This window comes from Topomyia yanbarensis, chromosome 1 (genome assembly GCF_030247195.1).
Source record: "Topomyia yanbarensis strain Yona2022 chromosome 1, ASM3024719v1, whole genome shotgun sequence".
Lineage (NCBI taxonomy): Eukaryota > Metazoa > Arthropoda > Insecta > Diptera > Culicidae > Topomyia > Topomyia yanbarensis.
In genome coordinates, this window is record NC_080670.1 from 172886494 (window position 1) to 172906495 (window position 20002).

The 20002-nt window shown below is 44.1% G+C and overlaps 1 protein-coding gene across 1 annotated transcript; it reads right to left on the reverse strand.

Annotated features, from left to right (window-relative positions):
* Positions 1–7318: 7318 nt before the first annotated feature.
* Positions 7319–9504, reverse strand: LOC131681634 (uncharacterized). The gene is made up of 4 exons (XM_058962548.1): positions 9209–9504; positions 8977–9140; positions 8639–8915; positions 7319–8173 (listed from the first exon to the last, which is right to left on the reverse strand). The coding sequence occupies exons 1-4, from the start codon at positions 9365–9367 to the stop codon at positions 7514–7516; spliced, it is 1260 nt and encodes a 419-aa protein (XP_058818531.1). The 5' UTR covers positions 9368–9504; the 3' UTR covers positions 7319–7513.
* Positions 9505–20002: the final 10498 nt, after the last annotated feature.

A 20002-nucleotide genomic window follows, 5' to 3' on the forward strand; every position in this document is an offset into this window, starting at 1 on the left:
GACGAGCCTCCCCAGTAAAGTTCAGCCGGAAATGAACTGGAATTCTGGCTGGTTCCAGTTCGTATTCCGGCTCTAGTGCAACAACCGATTCTAACTAGAATCGGTTGTGTCACTGGAGCCGGAATACGAACTGGAACCAGCCAGAATTCCGGTTCATTTCCGGCTGAGCTTAACTGGGTCTCGAAGTTTTCAATCACCAACGTGTTCAATATGTCGCATCGGATGAGCAATCGATATGAGAGTTCCCAAAATCGATTTTACAGCGGGAGAACGCCCACCAGCACTTCGAGACTCATCGTATGGGTCGAGTGCATACAACCCAAGGCAATGCGCAAGCAACGATACTGAATTCTCCCCAGTTTGATGAAGTGTATGTTCGTAGTGGAGCGGAAACAGAAACACCCGTACTCCATCACCGACAATATCGTTGTTTGGTACAACCTGATCAGATCTCCTGGGTGGGCCCCCCACCATGTTCCAGTTATTGTTCGGAGAAAATTGATCCTTTGTTGGCATTTCTGTTTCAGATACCTAATGTGATATCCCTAGGTACCTTTAGAGTCGAACCAGACCTCGAGATATTCAAATGTGAAGACCTGATTGATCGTTACACCCATTAATAAAAAAGAGTTGGAGTTGCGCCAGCTCACACTTCCTAGAAAAACCAACTCAGTTTTCTCCATGGAGAACTCGATACCCAGCTGAAGAGCCCAAGCAGACAAATTGTCCAAAGTATCTTGTAATGGTCCTTGCAAATCAGCAGCTTTGGGCCCTGTAATAGAGACCATCCCGTCGTTTGCAAGTTGCCTTAACGTGCATGAATTGGAAAGACAATCGTCAATGTCATTCACGTAAAAATTGTAGAGCAGGGGACTTAAACATGAACCCTGGGGATGACCCATTTAGCTAAATCGCGATGTTGTTAAATAGCCATGCGAAAAGTACATGTGATTTTCAGATAACAGGTTTAGCAAAAAGTTATGTAAAATCGGTGAAAGACAGCTTTTCTAACAAAATGTTGATAGAAACTGAGTCAAAAGCCTCCTTAATATCCAAGAACACTGATGCCATCTGCTCTTTGTTAGCATAGGCCAGTTGGATTTCTGTAGAAAGCAACGCAAGGTAATCGTTCGTCCCTTTGCCTTTGAGGAAACCAAATTGTGTATCTGACAGTAAGCCATTTGCTTCGACCCAATTATCGAGGCGAACCAGCATCATTTTTTCGAACAACTTCCGAATACATGACAGCACTGCAATCGGTCGATACGAGTTGTGATCGGAGCCTGGTTTTTCTGGTTTTTGGATGGCGATGACCTTCACTTGCCTCCAGTCATGAGGGACAAAGTTACCCTCAAGAAACATGTTAAATAAGTTCAACAAGCGCTTTTTTGCAGTGTCAGGCAGATTCTTCAGCTAGTTGAATTTGGTGCTGTTCAACCCTGGGGTATTATGGTTGCATGACAAGAGAGCAAGTGAGAACTCCACCATCGAAAACGGTGTTTCGTTCGCGGTATCGTGAGGAGACGCAGCGCGGTACGTTTTTTGATCCGGGACAGAGTCCGGACAGATCTTGTTGGCGAAAGCGAATCTCCGCTTACAGCTCTGAGCACTCTTTATCCCACCACAGGGTGGGAGAACATCCATGGGTATTTGCGCTGGGTACTGGTTTAGTCTGAGCTTGATTCGCGCTGTCGAGAATCAAGTCAGCCAAAAACCTGCACCCTTCCTCCGGAGGAAGCTCCTGAGTGGATTCGATTTTAACAGATAACGCGGTAGCGTAACTCTTCCAATCAATGTTCCGTGTGAGGTCATACGAGATATTGATTGTTTCTGATGGTCTTTCTTTCCACAATAGGTGGCTGTGTGGCCCTACTGCTTGCAATTGCTGCAACTAATGACCCGCGGTACAAACAGACGAACAGCTAAGCGAACTCTGTCAAGGAGGATGTACTTGGGAACAGAAGACCCGGTGAAGGTCACCCCAAGCGAGCCTGATAGAGAGTAGATAGTCTTGCCTCCCTTTTGTTTGCGGTATACAATTGTTTAGATTCTAGGATCTTAATCTGTTGAAGTGAGGGGTCCTTAAAGCAGCCAACCCCGTGCTCCAACAGTTCTTTGCTCTTCAGACCCGGTTCTGACACTGCCCCATCGATTTTCACGGCCACACAAGGCACGTAGGCTTTAAATTCCCACGTGAAGCGCTCACAGCGAGTAATCCCGTTTGCCTGACCGAGATCATTCACAAAAACTCGTATCTTGTTTGCCCGAACACGTGAGATTAGAGTTACCACCGGAAACTGAGAGTCCCGAGACAGTTTCAATATATTAATCGGTTCGCCGCGTCTGTTTTTCTGAATCTAATTTCAAACTCCGTTATTGCTCGTGCATCAGGTTAATGACCCTTTGTATTTCCCTTCAATGTTCGATATTATCGTTCGTATACGTGTATTTCACAAACAATCCGATATGGAAAATAGGAAATATTTTCCTTGATTTAGAATATCTCGAACTATCACAACTCTTTTTCTGTACAACATGTTATCACTCGGTAGGTTTCAACCCAATAAATATATCGTAGAGAAGGAATAGCAAAATTTATCTGAATACTGTCGCAATAAATAGTGATCCGGTCCAATATGCAGATAATATTAACTTTTCTAGGCAATACTCCTACGGTCGGCTGTGTGGAGTTCAAATCGCTTTTGTTCAGAAAACATAGGATACTCTCAGTAGCCGGCTATCCAGAGTTGAAAAAGAATCATAAACTAAACAAGATCTTTTCTTTTTCGAGTATCGTATACTCGAAATCAAATTAAACTACTACCTAATAAACCATACTTTACAGGTCGCATTGCTTGCTTGCAGCAAATCCAAGACCTTATATCCTTCCAAACCACCAACTCTGCGACACCTATTTTTTTTTTTTTTTTTTTTTTTTACAATGGAGAAGACCTTTATGTCCTAGCCCAGTACACGTGCTAACGGTAGGGTCCAATCTACCACACGGGGTGCACTGGGGGCGTGTCGGACTCGAATGGTGACCAGCCATTAATACCGACTAAACTCCATTGGGCTCCGCCATCATTCCTCCCAGGAACTACCTCTCGGTATTACTTCTGGGGGGATGGCTGTACTGAATGTACTCATTCACTCTCACTCACGCGATCATACATGCTGTATGAGGCTTACTTGGGTGCTCTCTAAATCACACTTTGATTCACTCTCAAACACTCCCACATGAGGCTGACTTTTGTGCTCACCTTTTACGTTCCATGCGAGGCTGACTTGTGTGCTCACCTTACTCATTCCTTGCTAGGCTTACTTTTGTGCTCGCCCTACCCATACATGTGAGGCTGACTTGGGTGCTCACCCTATCACCTGATTCACTCTCAATCGTGCCACTCTGTTGTACCTTTGTCACTCCCTCTGGCATCCCATGTGGGACATTTTTCTTAGGCCCCACTTCTGACATACCATGCGAGGCTGACTTTTGTGCTCACCTTTTTCATTCCTTGCTTGCTACCAACCTGTGAGGCTGACTTTTATGCTCACCCTTAACATGCAGTGTGAGACTGACTTGGATGCTCACCCTTTCACTCCTCTGCCACGCCATGAGGCATCGATAGCTTAGTTCCAACATACTACGCTGCGACCCTCCCGTCTTGGCATGAGGCAGTCCACTTATACGCCTATACACTCACTCTTCTGTCTTGCTTCGGGGTGGCTGGGTTTACCCCTTACGCGGTTGCCATTCGCTGCGCCAACCTACCTCGGCATGAACAGACCATTCACTCTCTTATTTTGCGCTTGGCCTTTTTCGCTCCAACTAACCAATCACTAGTTAGCCGTGCCCGCCGTCTGTTGCTCGGTTCGCCAGATTACCTGTAGCCTACTGGCAATCTGGATGGTAGCAGCCGAGACTGCGTTCCACTTCTCCACCGATTGACACATCCGCTGAATAAGGGTATCCGGGGTTGTGTCCCAGCCACAGACGTCAAGCATTGCTCTTCTTTCGACGTCGAACCGATGACATACGAACAGTATGTGTTCGGCAGTTTCGTCTACACCTGGGCAGTCCGGGCAGACTGGGACCTCCGCGTGTCCGAACCTGTGGAGGTACTGACGGAAACAGCCATGGCCTGACGGGAATTGTGTCAGGTGGAAGTGAACTTCCCCATGGGGTCTTCCCACCCAGCTCGATATGCTAGGTATCAGCCGGTGGGTCCACCTACCTTTCGAGGAGTTGTCCCACTCACGCTGCCATCTGGCGACCGAGGTCACCCTGGTGCGCTCGCGGGCTCCCCTATTTCCACGTAGCTCAAAGCACTCCTCATCTTCCCGAATGACCAGCCCGACTGGCATCATGCTCGCTATCACGCAGGATGCATCGTGTGATACCGTGCGGTAGGCAGATATCACTCTGAGGCACATCACGCGGTAGGTGCTCTCCAGTTTCTGTAGGTAACTGGTTACCCTCAGTGCTCTTGACCATGACGGGCCGCCGTACCTGAGGATAGATACGGCAACGCCTGCCAGTAACCTACGTCTACTGGCGCACACCTTTGAGCTGTTGGACATCATTCTCGATAGTGCCGCAACAGCAGTCGACGCTCTCCTGCACGTATAGTCGACATGGCTGCCGAAGGTCAGCTTGTCGTCTATAATGACTCCGAGAGACTTCAGACTTCGCTGTGAAGTGATCGCGACTTCTCCCACATGGATAACTGCATGTTGTGCCGACTTGCGGTTGTTGACGATAACTACCTCCGTCTTATGATGAGCGAGCTCCAGGCCTCTCGCGCTCATCCATTCCTCCACCGTGCTAATCGCGTGTTCTGCGGTTAGTTCTACCTCAGGAATTGACTCCCCGTAGACCTCCAAGGTTACGTCGTCGGCAAAGCCGACGATCTTGACCCCAGGAGGGAACTTCAGTCTCAGAACCCCGTCATACATGAGGTTCCATAGCACCGGGCCTAGGATCGAGCCCTGCGGGACTCCGGCGGTAATCGGAACCCTTTTCTGACCGGCATCGGTCTCGTATAGCAGTACGCGGTTTTGGAAGTAACTTTCCAGGATCCGGTACAGACCCACCGGTAGGCTAAGCCGGTGTAACGAGAGCGCGATGGCATCCCAGCTTGCGCTGTTGAATGCATTCTTCACGTCAAGTGTCACTAACGCACAGTATCGAATACCTCGCCTTTTTCGTTGGATCGCTATCTCGGCAGTATTTATCACTGAGTTGAGAGCGTCCACTGTGGACTTACCCTTCCGAAAGCCAAACTGGTTGCTTGACAGACCGTCCGTACCTTCCGCGTACGGGGTGAGCCTGTTGAGGATGATCCTCTCAAGCAGTTTGCCAGTCGTGTCTATCAGACAGATTGGTCTGTACGCCGATGGGTCGCCTGGCGGCTTCCCGGGCTTCAGCAACAGCACCAGTTTCTGCCTTTTCCATCTATCGGGGAAACGGCACTCGTCAAGGCATCTCTGCATAGCTAGCCTGAACATGTTCGGGTTCGCTATGATCGCTGCCTTGAGAGCGTTGTTCGGGACTCCATCCGGCCCTGGAGCTTTGTTCATTGCTAGGGATTCAGCCACTGCGACTAGTTCTTCGTTCGTCACTGGAGCCACCATTTCGACCGTGCCCGCACTGTCTCGTAGTGCAGGTGGCCAGGGGCTTGTGGCTCGAGACGGGAAGAGTACTTCGATAATCGTTGCCAACCGGTCCGGAGACCGTTCTGGGGGTGAGGAGCCCCCTTTGGTCTTGGCCATCACAATCCGGTAGGCGTCACCCCACGGATTCGCGTTGGCACTCTCACACAGGTTGTCGAAACACGCTCTCTTGCTGCTTTTAATAGCCTTGTTAAGGGCTAATTTCGCAGCTCGAAACACTTCACGGCGGTTCTCTCTTGCATCCTCGGTGCGAGCTCTTTGCATCCTACGTCTAGCTCTGAGGCAGGCTGACCGTAGAGCTGCAATCTCGGCACTCCACCAGTATACCGGGCATCTACCGTTTCTTGGCAGTGTTTTTCTCGGCATAGTGGCGTCGCACGCGCGTGATAGAACAGCTACCAGCGCATCCCCGCTTAGACTGTCGGTGTTGGCCTCCAGTCCCAGGGCCGCGGTGAAAGCTTCGCTGTCGAAGTGATTGGACTTCCACCCGCGTACCTGACAGGGATCTCCCGCCCTCGGATGCTGCACACCATAGTTGATCTTAAAGCGGATTGCTAAATGATCACTATGGGTGTAGCCTTCGTCTACCCTCCATTCCATGCCTGGAGCCAGACTCGGGCTGGCAAAGGTCAAATCAATCCACGCCTCCACTCCGTTTCTACGGAATGTACTAGCGGAGCCATCATTAGCTAGCACAGTATCGAGTTTCGCAAACGCTTCCATTAGCGCTTGACCCCTGCTATTTGTACAGCGGCTGCCCCACTCCACTGCCCAAGCGTTGAAGTCTCCCGCTATTACTACCGGTTTCCGGCCCACGAGGTCCGACGAGAGCCTGTCGATCATCTGGTAGAACTGTTCTATTGGCCACCTTGGTGGGGCGTAGCAGCTGCAATAGAACACACCATTGATCTTGGCAATCGCCACACCCTCGGCGGAGGGGTGTATTACCTCTTGAACCGGGAACCTTCCCGTTGTACAGATTGCCACCATTCCAGACCCGTCCGACACCCAATTGCCGTTGCCGGCAGGGATGCTGTACGGGTCTGATAAGAGGGCGACATCTGTCCTCGACTCCGAGACCGACTGCCACAGCAGCTGTTGGGCTGCTGCACAATGGTGTCTGCGACACCTATGGAAGAGTCCGATCGTCTACCTTCCGTTGAATAAGTGGAGCATCAACACTTCCCGTCTACCTTATCCTTCCCCGTGAACGATGAAGATAGGGGCAGGCGGCAATGATGACTATCATGCTGTTGACGTTTTAACATTATGACGCACAATCCAAGCTACCAACAAAGGTTCCAATTGCATTTAAAAACTACACTTCCACACTGCAACTCATAATAATATTTATGATGTGTTGAAGCAGTGAGACAAGATTGGTTTAGCATATTGTTTATGAGAAATGGTCATATTGATCCTTTCTCATGAAGCAATCTGGTGTATGTTGGTTTTTCCAGCATCCTCAGGTTAAATGTTTCAAGTGCGTAATATAAAGAGTCTAATAGAAACTAAAGAATACATCAAACAAAAAGTCTAAGCATAAAAAGTTGTTGCCAATTACCGTTACTTCTGTAATCATATCCACTTTTACTTTTGATAAAAAACGAAGATGTATAGTAATATACATACACCGTGTTAGCTTCAATGTAGTTTCTAGAAAAAGGAACATTTTGTGGCTTATAACGTAGAAGACGAAATCCTCACTAACTTGCCTCGGTCTCTCCTACTTCTGGATCTCATACATTAATATACTTTACAAGAATCATAATCTGCATTTAATATATATTTATTAGGTAATAATATTAAGATTCATATTAAAAACTCAGTTCTCTAATATTGTTTAAATACAATTTGCCCGAGTATACTGGAACGGCAATATGTCGATGTTGTTGAAATACTCGGTTAATTTACGTCGAATAAAACTTCCGGATTCATTTGGACGTCCACGCCTTTGGCCATCAATTTGGTCAAACTGTTGTAACATACGCCACTCTCCTTCGATAAGCTGCCCATCTTTATCATAACGGTCTGCCGTCCTGCCATATGCAGCATCTCTACTCAATAAAAAATTATGAAGTGCGCAGCATGCAGCAACGATGACTTTCACCTTGTCAGGAGCACAAAGAAACTCTGATCGAAGACATCCCCACCGCATCGTCATAATACCAAATGCGTTTTCAACAGTACGACGCGCACGTGAGAGTCTATAATTGAAGATCCTTTGGTCATTAGTAAGTGCGTTTGCTGTTCCATAAGGTTTCATAATTCGATGAGATAGGGGAAAAGCATCATCTGCAATAAAGAAATATGACAGGTCTGCACCGTTGATGGGAGCATCTTGCGGTAAATCCAAAAATGAAGTGTCCTCCAAAATTTGCTTTCCGAATTCAGTCCTGGAAAAAACATTTACATCACCATCTGCGCCAGGAGACCCAACGTCGATAAATGTGAACCGGTAGTTTGCATCACTGGCTGCCATCAATATGATGCTATGGTAGCGCTGCAAAATGAAAACAAACATTTTTAGAAAATGTCTAAGAAAACCAGGACTTTTTCTGCTTTTTAATGGAGCAGCTCCGAAATAATATATAATTTAATATATTATGCTAGTTCTGTAGAACTCTTGCCATTCATTCGTGAAGCACACTATAGTCATGGAATTAAGACGATCTGAAATATTTCTGCTTAGCATTCCAGACAGTTTAGAGAAGTATTAAAATAACATTATGGATATATTCTAAGAGTAAGACGATGTAACTAGTGTACTTCTCGAAAGAATGCCAAACGTAGAGCATAAGAAACACACAAACATTCATTATGATATGCGGAAATTACTCATAAAATATAGATATACTCAATTCACCAGAACACTAACTTTTCCTGTACTCAAACCAAATCAATTTAAAACTGGCGAAGTGTTCGAGTACTTGTTACAATTGTGAAAATAGAAAATTAAATCATTTACCTTGTAATTGTAGTACAAGGATCCTGCATTGGCTGGACACTTGATGCGAACATGTTTGCCATCCAATGAGCCAAGGCAGTTGGGCATGTTCCATTTGTTCCTGAACCCATCCGCTACTGTCAACCAGTTTTCTTTCGTGTATGACATGAACTCCGTTTTTGCCAGCTCTTCGTAAATAATCTGACATGTGTCCTTTATAATGATGCAGCTTGTAGCCTTGCTGAAACGGTAGTTGCTTGCCGCATATCTTTCAAAAAAAGGCCCACCAGCGAGATACCTTAAAATAAAATTTGAATGTATAGTTCCCGCTGAGTGTGAAGATTGCGGCATCTACTTACTCTAGAGTGTAAGCAAAACGTTGTTTTGCGCTTATTCCATCTGGACGAGTACATCTCTTCGGTTCCAGCCGATGTTTAACCCTTTGGAACAGCTCCTGAAATTGCTTCTCTTCCATGTGGAAGTTTTGAGCGAATTCACTCTTCCATGCCCGCAAATCATCGAACTATTAAGTACATTATAATGTGGTAAGTTGTCAGATAAAAATTCAAATAAGCTATAGATAATACTTACATCTTCAGCAAATCGTCCCTTTAAATTTCTCTGCCACAAATAAGGATTCACCCAGCAACTCCTCTTATTTTTCCTTGTATTCCTCTTCTTTTTTAATAATAAGCCTATCGTCAGTATTGAAGCAGCCACCAGCAATAAATTTTCTTCAAAGCTTTCCATAGTTTTAATAAATAACACTGTTGTTTCACAAAGGTAAACAACTTGCAAAATAGGTTTCTTTTTGCGTGTGGAGAATTGTGGAGAAACGTCATTGAAAAATTTTCCCGAGGCAAATCCCGCTTCAAATCCCGCGAAAAATCCCGTGACACGTTTTCCGAACTGTAAACTAGTCATGCATGAAATCTGTATTTTTTCGTCAAAAAATCTGAAAATCTGCATCGCGGAAGAAAAATTCTGTATCGAAAATCTGTATTCGAAAATTAACCAGCAGATCCCCAAAAAACAATATTGTGACAATGAAAAATTGATTATGATAACCGATCACAAATATATCAATCAGATTGATTTTAGTCTTTATCTGGAGAATAAATGATATCTAAATTTGGCATTTTTGCTCCACGCCTTAATGGTTGCTTAAGATCTGAGCTGCTGGGTACTACAAACCTGCACGGAAAATCTGCATTTTAGCCAAAAATCTGTAATCTGTATATACAGAATCTTGGTCGTAAATAATCCAGAAAAATCTGTAAAATACAGGTTAATCTGTATATGTGGTAACCCTGCTCACGCAACGCAACTGACAAAGTAAACAAACCACCGAAAATTTGTCAAACATGAACTTCATTCATCATGAGTTCATTCGTGTCGTCATCTTGTTGAAATCAATTGATCGCTCACCCTGTAGGTGATGGAATGCACAGTGGGCAAAAGGCGACCCCCAGAGGCACTTAATTAGTCGCCGCGGGATTCCTATCATAATTTATATATGAGAAGTTGCGGAATTAGATAAGAAATCAAACGCACCTAGTTTGGTCCACTGCACGCATCTGTGGCCAGAGCTAGGGGGGTTTGAGTACCCGGAGAACTCCCGGTATTAGGCAAAAAGTGATTTCCAGAGGCACTAAATTAGTTGCCGCGGGATTTCTATAATAATTTATATATGAAAAGTTGCGGAATTTGATAAGAAATCAAATGCAACTGGTTTTGTCCACTGCACGCATCTGTGGCCAGAGTCACGGGGGTTTGAGTACCCGGAGTATTCCGATATTAGAGAAAAATGATTCTCACAGGCACTTAACTGATCGCCGCAGGTTTCGTATCATAATTTATATATGAAAAGTTGCGGAATTTGATAAGAAATCAAACGAAACTGGCTTGGTCCACTGCACGCATCTGTGGCCAGAGCTAGGGGGGTTTGAGTAACCGGAGAACTCCCGGTGTTAGGCAAAAAGTGATTTCCAGAGGCACTCAATTAGTCGCCGCGGGATTTCTATAATAATTTATATATGAAAAGTTGCGGAATTTGATAAGAAATCAAATGCAACTGGTTTGGTCCACTGCACACATCTGTGGCCAGAGTCACGGGGGTTTGAGTACCCGGAGTATTCCGGTATTAGACAAAAAGTGATTCCCAGAGGCACTAAACTGATCGCCGCAGGTTTCCTATCGTAATTTATATATGAAAAGTTGCGGAATTTGATAATAAATCAAACGCAACTGGTTTGGTCCACTGTACGCATCTGTGGCCAGAGTCACGGGGGTTTGAGTACCCGGAGTATTCCGGTATTAGACAAAATGTGATTCCCAGAGGCACTCAATCAGTCGCCGCCGGATTCCTATTATAATTTATATGTGAAAAGTTGCGGAATTTGATAAGAAATCAAATGCAACTGGTTTGTTTTACTGCTTGCATCTGTGGCCAGAGTCACGGGGGTTTGAGTACCCGGAGTATTCCGGTATTAGATAAAAAGTGATTCCCAGAGGCACTTAATTAGTTGCCGCGGGATTCCTATTATGATTTATATATGAAAAGCTGCGGAATTTGATAAGAAATCAAACGAAACTGGCTTGGTCCACTGCACGCGTCTGTGGCCAGAGTCAAAGGGGTTTTAGTATCTGAAGAATTCCTGGTATTAGGGTAAAGTAGTAAAACTGCCAAAATATTCGACTTTATTCGTTTTCATTTTAGTTTTGGGGATGTTATTTATGGAATTTAGGGGAGTGTGGTAATAGGAGAGTGTAGTGTATTTGGGTATCTTCGTGAGGAATGAACTAAATTTGGAGTAAGTTGATTTCTTTTCCGATAGAATTCAATAAAAAAGTATTTTTTCGCTGCTATTTTCCATGAGGGCAGTAGTAAGGTTTTTACACATAAAGGTGTCTCAGAAAAAAATTTTTGGCTATTTTTTTTCTGAAAATGAAGCCATATTATATTATAGACATCACGCTTCGGTAATTATAATAACGTGACATTGATCGTCGTGGTGATTTTGATCACTCGAAACTTTTTTCGTAGATTACATATTTAGCTAGAATAGTCTACCTAATCATTCAAATTTGTAATGAGTTTTACTATAAAGTAGTGATTTATTATACTTTTTGAGTACATTATTCGATTTATTAGTACAAAGTATGCAAAAATCTTAACTTTTACTTTATCTTATTTTGACGAAGCTTCTAAAAGCATCTATTTTTTATACAACAAATAAATCTTAGATTTTAGCTAGAATAGTAAATTCCAAACGAGTTTTTATTTTTCTTTGGTATCGGATGTGCCAAATCGATTTTTGAGAGCTTGCTTAATTTTAGAAAAATGTTTTGTAAAACTAGTTAGCAACTATTTCAAATTATTTCAAGCTAAAATTCTCAAATTTTTTTATGTGCAATACTCCAATATGTTAAAATGGATGAAAATCTTTGTTAATTGATAAACCGCTGAAATAAAACAAATTTAGCAGTTAAATAAGTTTTTAGATACTTTTATTCTAGTTAGACCCGATTTACACGAATTTTGGTCATTTGAATTTTACAGTATAGTGAAATGCTGTATACAATGCCAATTAACATCTATTTAACAATGGGTATCGATTTAAAATTAGTTTAAACAAACATTTGAATGAAAAACATTGACATCAAGAACTTAATGTGGGTGAATATACAGGTTATCAAAGCCACCCCGGAATATGAAAACGGACTTCAAATTTTAAGGTTTTTTGAAAAAATAGTAGTAAGCAGAGAATTTCAGGTGAAACCATCCAATCATGTACTTCGTACATAAGTACATGGTTTAAAAATATTAAACTTGAAAAAATGTATATGTAATGATTACTTCGAAAAGTGATCAATGTTACCCCGGGTTACGGTACTATCGGAAAAGAAATTAAATTACTCAAAATTTAGATTGTTTTTCACCAAGATTGTTAACACCTAGAAACTGAAATAAAAACGAACAAAGTCGTATATTTTGGCAGTTTTACTACTTTACTCTAATACCAGAAATTCTTCGGATACTAAAATTCCCGTGACTCTGGCCACAGATGTGTGCAGTAGACCAAACTAGTTGCGTTAGATTTCTTATCAAATTCCGCAACTTTTCATATATAAATCATGATATAAATCCCGCGGCGACAAATTGAGTGCCTCTGGGAATCACATTTTGTCTAATACCGGAATACTCCGGGTACTCAAATACTCGTGACTTTGGCCACAGATGCGTGCAATGAACCGAACCAATTGCGTTTGATTTCTTATCAAATTCCGCAACTTTTCATATATAAATTATGATAGAAATCCTGCGGCGACTAATTGAGTGCCTCTAGGAATCACTTTTGGTCTAATACCGGAATACTCTGATTACAAAAATCCCCGTGACTCTGGTCGCAGATGCGTGCAGTGGACCAAACTAGGTGCGTTTGATTTCTTATCAAATTCCGCAACTTTTCATATATAAATTATGATAGGAATCCCGCGGCGACTAATTGAGTGCCTCTGGGAATCCCATTTTGTCTAATACCGGAATACTCCGGGTACTCAAACCCCCGTGACTCTGGCCACAGATGCGTGCAGTGGACCAAACCAGTTGCATTTGATTTCTTGTCAAATTCCGCAACTTTTCATATATAAATTATTATAGAAATCCCGCGGCAACTAATTTAGTGCCTCTGGAAATCACTTTTTGCCTAATACCGGGAGTTCTCCGGGTACTCAAACCCCCCTAGCTCTGGCCAAAGATGCGTGCAGTGGACCAAACTAGGTGCGTTTGATTTATTATCAAATTCCGCAACTTTTCATATATAAATTATGATAGGAATCCCACGGCGACTAATTGAGTGCCTCTGGGAATCACTTTTTGTCTAATACCGGAATACTCCGGGTACTCAAACCCCCGTGACTCTGGCCACAGATACGTGCAGTGGACCAAACCAGTTGCATTTGATTTCTTATCAAATTCCGCAACTTTTGACATATAAATTATAATAGGAATCCGGCGGCGACTGATTGAGTGCCTCTGGGAATCACTTTTTGTCTAATACCGGAATACTCCGGGTACTCAAACACTCGTAACTGTGGCCACAGACGCGTGCAGTGGACCAAGCCAGTTTCGTTTGATTTCTTATCAAATTCCGCAACTTTTCATATATAAATTATGATACGAAACCTGCGGCGATCAGTTAAGTGCCTGTGGGAATCATTTTTCTCTAATATCGGAATACTCCGGGTACTCAAACCCCCGTGACTCTGACCACAGATGCGTGCAGTGGACCAAACCAGTTGCATTTGATTTCTTATCAAATTCCGCAACTTTTCATATATAAATTATTATAGAAATCCCGCGGCAACTAATTTAGTGCCTCTGGAAATCATTTTTTGCCTAATACCGGGAGTTCTCCGGGTATTCAAACCCCCCTAGCTCTGGCCAAAGATGCGTGCAGTGGACCAAACTAGGTGCGTTTGATTTCTTATCAAATTACGCAACTTTTAATATATAAATTACGATAGGAATCCCGCGGCGACTAATTGAGTGCCTCTGGGAATCACTTTTTGTCTAATACCAGAATACTCCGGGTACTCAAACCCCCGTGACTCTGGCCACAGATGCGTGCAGTGGACCAAACTAGGTGCGTTTGATTTCTTATCAAATTCCGCAACTTTTCATATATAAATTATGATAGGAATCCCGCGGCGACTAATTAAGTGCCTCTGGGGGTCGCTTTTTGCCCACTGTGGAATGGTTTGGTGGATCTCTTCAACGAATCTTCAATGAAGATATGGACACTCTTTTGGTTCAGGTGGAGGGTTGTCTTAACTTTAGACCGCTAACTGCGATGTCCGACGATCCGAATGATCTGGAACCTTTGATTCCAGGGCATTTTTTGATTGCAACAACTGCCTGCTCCAGACTTCACTGCTGTTCCGCAAAATTGGTTGAAACAGTGGCAGAAAATACAACAAAAACTATTGCAATTCTCGAAACGAAGGCGGTTGGAATTTTTAGCCCAGCTGCATTGCAGAGTGCAGCGTTGGCAACCACCGGATCCCAAATGGGTAAGAACCAGATTCCAAGCATACCCTTTACCAATTTTATATGTAACAAGGCTGTATAGCCCGATTGGTTGCATTTAATGCAGTTCATGACCCACGACACAGAATGGCGAACAGACACAGGAACCTTGCCCATGAGGACCCAATTTGGGCTAGCAGACCCTGCGAAACGACTTCAATTACTTATAATCTGAGTAAGGGTTCTTAAAATAATCAATCCAATACTAACAGCGTGTTGCATGTTAAACTCTCGTTGTTGACCACACCGTCGATTTCAACTTTGTGCGCGGACACAATTGCGATAAGTCGGTTCAGGAGAGGCGACTGAAAGTAGAGCGCGGTTCGAAGTAGGAACGTAAATAATGCGAATGGAGAGTCTGAAATCATGGAAAATGTTGCAAATTGAAAGTCGTGTCAACGAAAAGTAAAGCAGAATGTGAGTACGACTGAACGTTGTTGACTTCTAGAGCTTCGTCGACCTCGAAATACCAAAACAGCACCTTCAACAGCAAAAAATTAAGCACCGCATTCATTTCAATCACACAAATAATGTGCAAAACCTTTCCTGCTATACAGCTAAGTCGCCGCCACTGCAACGACCGAAAACCACTAACATAACCACAGTGCTGCGCGGGACGGGGACTTGGGGGACGTACCGATTGAGCCAATTCATTCTGATTGACGACTCCTGACCGGGATGAATCCCATCCACACCGAAAATTGCACATTATCACAATCGATTCACCTTTGCCAGCGCTCGGCCTGTGGGGTCGATTCGGTCGAGGTATTGAGGCTCCACTCGCAGCCTCCGACGTAGACCGTGGCGGTGGTCCACCGACGGCCACCCCGATCATTTTCCCATCGCTGAAGTGAGTAATTATCTTGTTAAGATTGGAGTTTGTTTTATTTTTCCGCCTCATTCGTCTTCAATCTTCAATCCAGCGGGCATCAGGCATTCGCACGAAACCACGGCCAGCACAGACCGAAAAAAGCCACCCAGGATGCAGTTCGTATCGTACCACCAAAAAGTGCATCCGTACTGCATCAGGCCCATCACGAGCGAAAACTAAAGAAAAAAAACAAAAAACGACGAGTAGAGTTTAATTTTTGGCATACTTACCGGGGTTCGTTGCTTGTATTCTTTTTTATTTTTCGAAATTAGCAGTAACTTGAAAACGCGTCCCGGATCCCAGTCCAGTTTCGAAAAACAAACAATTCCCCGGCACCAGCCGGTAGGGAAACAGAGTGTGATTAGAGCATGAAATTGTTCCCCATAACTCTTCCTCACTTCCATTAAAACCGCTCCAAGAAAGGCACAATCGGTTCTGATGGGCTGAGACCGATACCTTCGCATTTGATTCGTTCCACCGCTTGTCCTGTCGCCCGGAGCCATTTACACGAGAAAAATGTCTGCAAGTTTGATTATTTACCCGGGGAGGAAGCGATCTTCGCGGCGATCCTTTAATGTGGATGCATAGCGGTCCGCCGGAATTGTCGGGCACAGTGGGCGCGTTTGCAAGGGATTGATTTGAGGAACTACAGTTAGAAAATGGGAAATGTTGAAATTTGACCCGCCGTGCCCCGCGGATCCTGTTATCCGACTAGCGACGAACAAACTGGCAAGGCAGCGAAAATCGTAAATAATTTGCGCCAAATGCTCGACCACCCATAAATTAAATTGAAATCGGGGCTAATTGAGTACGCACGGTAATTTAATCTGATTTGCTTGGCCATCCCCATCGGGAGAGGCGATTCGTGTACACTTTTGCTGTGACCTTTTGCTGCTCATTAAGGTGGCGAGATCCAGCTGCGCGCGGCTTTGTTCCGCGTCATTGTCATCGCGCCAATGGTGGAATTTGGCTGCATTATCACCCCACCCGTGGGTTGCTGATGCCGGTAAATATTTGCAACACATTAATCGCCCAGTAGGACCTCACGATACCCACGGGTCTGATGGCGGCAGCAATTTTTTTGTCTTCGAGAGCCCCACGTTCTCATGTGCCAGAATCGTTGACTGTACTGTACGTACCAGCGAGTGTCTTTGTTGCTGGGAATTGGGAAAGATCTTGATCGCGCTTTCGCTTCCATGTCGTGTCCCTGCAGCGCGGGTCGATCGTCGGTGTCCAGTGCAGGCTGTCGTGCAAAGTGGGAACCGCACTCCGTAGAAGCAGTAATTAAATACTTATTACATATACTTTATTAATTTTATTAATATACGCTTCTGGGTTTAGTTCGCGACGTGAGTCTCTTGTTGAGTGTTGTAACGAAATGTTTTAAGGTTAGGTAATAGGTAAATTAAACAGATGTTTAAATTTTAAGACTAACACAGGCTCTTGAGCTTGAGTCAGGTTTCTTGAAACATAAAAACACGTGAATAGCTCATTCAAATTCATAGATCTTAGATTCGTCGATCGGCAGTATTATGATCTAACATAAAATTGTTGAGTAATGAGTACTGAGTAAGACCTCTGCTAAATTAGTTTTGCACAAAACAGAGTAAACATTCGTGTATGATTATAAAACATAACAAACATAACCTATAATAGGCATAGCTGTAAAATCTATCATTCTGCTCCGTTCCACTGTTTGGTGCAGCAACTAAATTCCAAATTCCAACATGTCGCGATTCTGTCGTGTTCCCCCAGTCCGCTAACTCAACCACCAGCACCTCCAAACCTGAGGAAAGGCTGACGCTGGCAACTACACATGCTGCAACCAGATATCAGGCCAAATAAAACTCTAGGAAACTTGAACCTGAAGGCGGATACACAGAAGCAGCTGAGACAACATTGAGACGTGAAACAAGTTGGGGAAATGTAATAATTATATGATTATTAAGAGTGATATTGTGGGTACAAGCTTCCTTGGGAATAATATTACAACTATTTTGCACACGTACAGTGTTCCCGGTAAAAGGAAAGCAGACAGACAGTTAGACATAAAACAATAATTAAAATGAAGTTTCGTACTACAAGCTCCTACATCGGAGAACCACCCTACCCCAACTAACCATCGCCGTTTTGAGACATGCGGTCTATTGGGACCTGATACGGGACTAGTAGTAGGTACATACATAGGTGAGTGTAAACTGAGCAGCAGAAGATAAATGAAAGATAATTACTTTTCGAAGGAATTCAGCAATATTTGCACCGTGTTGATCCAGTGTTTGCCGCCCTTCTTTCAAGCAAACCGTGTTGCGAACCGGTCATCGCCGTCACGGGTCCCGTAGGCATAGTTTTATGTTTCAACCGAACTACCGACCGTCGCGATGACAGGCTCTGTTAGAGTTAAACGGCTATAAAGCAGCAGCTCGCATCAGGTTTATTGCAGCAGGAGTAGTACGATCTTTTGGAATGTTTATTTAAACATCTCACGGCTGTAGCCGCTGCCACCGCCTGGTAGCTAAAGTCCCCGGATGAGGGTAATTAAGCGCACAATTGGTCATGTTCTATCGACAGGTAAGTGTTACAGTTGCTCATACGAGCGTGATGGTTAACAGTGAATTATGGTGCATGGTAAATTTTCTTGCAGTTAATCGTTTATTAGGAAAAAAAACTTCATTTCGCTGGCGGAACGAGTTAAGGCCTTTTTAATTACTGTACTGACAGTAGGGAAGCGCCAGTGGACTGCAATCGTCAGTTTCTTGAAATTCAATTTGGGCTGTTTGTCTGCCATGAGCTTGGGTTCGTTTTCAACGATCGCCTTTTCTAGTCCGAAAGGGTGAGTCGAAATTATTGCAATACTTTCAAATTTGCATAGGTTTTTTTATACTTGTCCTAAATGATTAAAATTTTAAATACTTCTAACGTCCCGTTTTAAAAAATTCTGCTGAACGAAATCGCAATATTTTTGCACCATTTAATCGAAAATATGTACCCGTATTTTGAATTCAGTTTCGCAAAATGGACGACTACTATAAATAAAGCAAAAACGAATTTTTAGAACATCCTTCGAAAACGACGGGGAAAATGCAATATTTGCAAGCCTGCTTCAGATAGGGCCGTCAAAAAGGAGTATCTAAGCATTTGATCACAAACGGGAAAGTTATTTATACAGGCTCCTGCGTGCTCGTGTTGTATCAGTCGATGCTCACTTGCCAAACGAGCAACCTGTTGACTGTATTGTCGAAAAAGTGCAATAAGCGGTAGACGTCATGTATTTTCGGCAACGTTGGAATATTCACACACTCGAACCTACTTACTTACCGTTCAGGCTAGAGCCTTGTTGTCTCTTGCCTGTCTCCACTCCACACGGTTCATTGCTGCTTGTCGCCAGCCTCGCAGTTTTCGAAGCGTCCGCAGGTCGTCCTCTATCTGGTCGATTCACCGGGTCGTCGTCCAACATTCTTACGACGCGTCCAGCCCACCGCAAATGTCCTATTTTTTCGGAATGCGCATCCATCGTTTTTCCAGCAGCTGATGCAACACATGGTTCATTCGCCTGCGCCACGTTCCGTCTTCCATCTGGACGCCACCATAGATGGTAGGCAACACCTTTCGTTCGGAAACTCCTAGGGCGCGTAGATCAAAGCTCATCTACAGAAAGAAATACCAACACTCAGTCTCCAATATCATTCCCCGAGCCACAAACGGTTGCCAAATTTGTGGCTACTATTCAAGCAATAATGACAACTGTGAAAGCCGCGTCAAGTACCACAAACTCAACAGCTAATTCCAGCAATGAGGGAGCTACTAGCAATGACGGAGCGTTCACGGTCGTGACCCGAAAGGGAAAGAAGTTAGGATGAACACCTGATCGCGAACATCAAGGCAGTAACCCCGATGATGACCCGGACATGTGCGACGACGACAGAGATATGAATGACCCACGTAATACAGTTGACGTAAATGCAAATATTTCCCCGTCACGAAAACGGATCTCTGCGCGCAATGGCAAGTCGCGCGTACGGGATTGATCTTAGTATTCATTGTTTATTATTTTTATTGTTTACATCATGTTAATATATAAAAGACCCAAGGCTCCGTTAAGCAAACGCCTTGAGCCGTGCCAAAAAAACGAATTTAAAAAAAAGGTCGCGTAGATCCTCCACGAGCATAGCCCAGGTCTCGTGACCGTAGAAGTCCACCAGTCTAATCAGCGTCTTGTAGGCGGCGGATTTAGTTCGACCGGAGCGTCCTCCAGAGTCCAAAGTAGGCACGATTTCCCGCCAAGATCCGTCTCTGAATTTCTCTGCTGGTATCATTGTCGGCGGTTACCAGTGAGCCCAAATACACGACTTCTCGTTTTCGTCACCGTCAATCCGAACTCGGGATGGGAGGTTCACATTGTCGTCTCTAGAACCTCTTCCTTTCA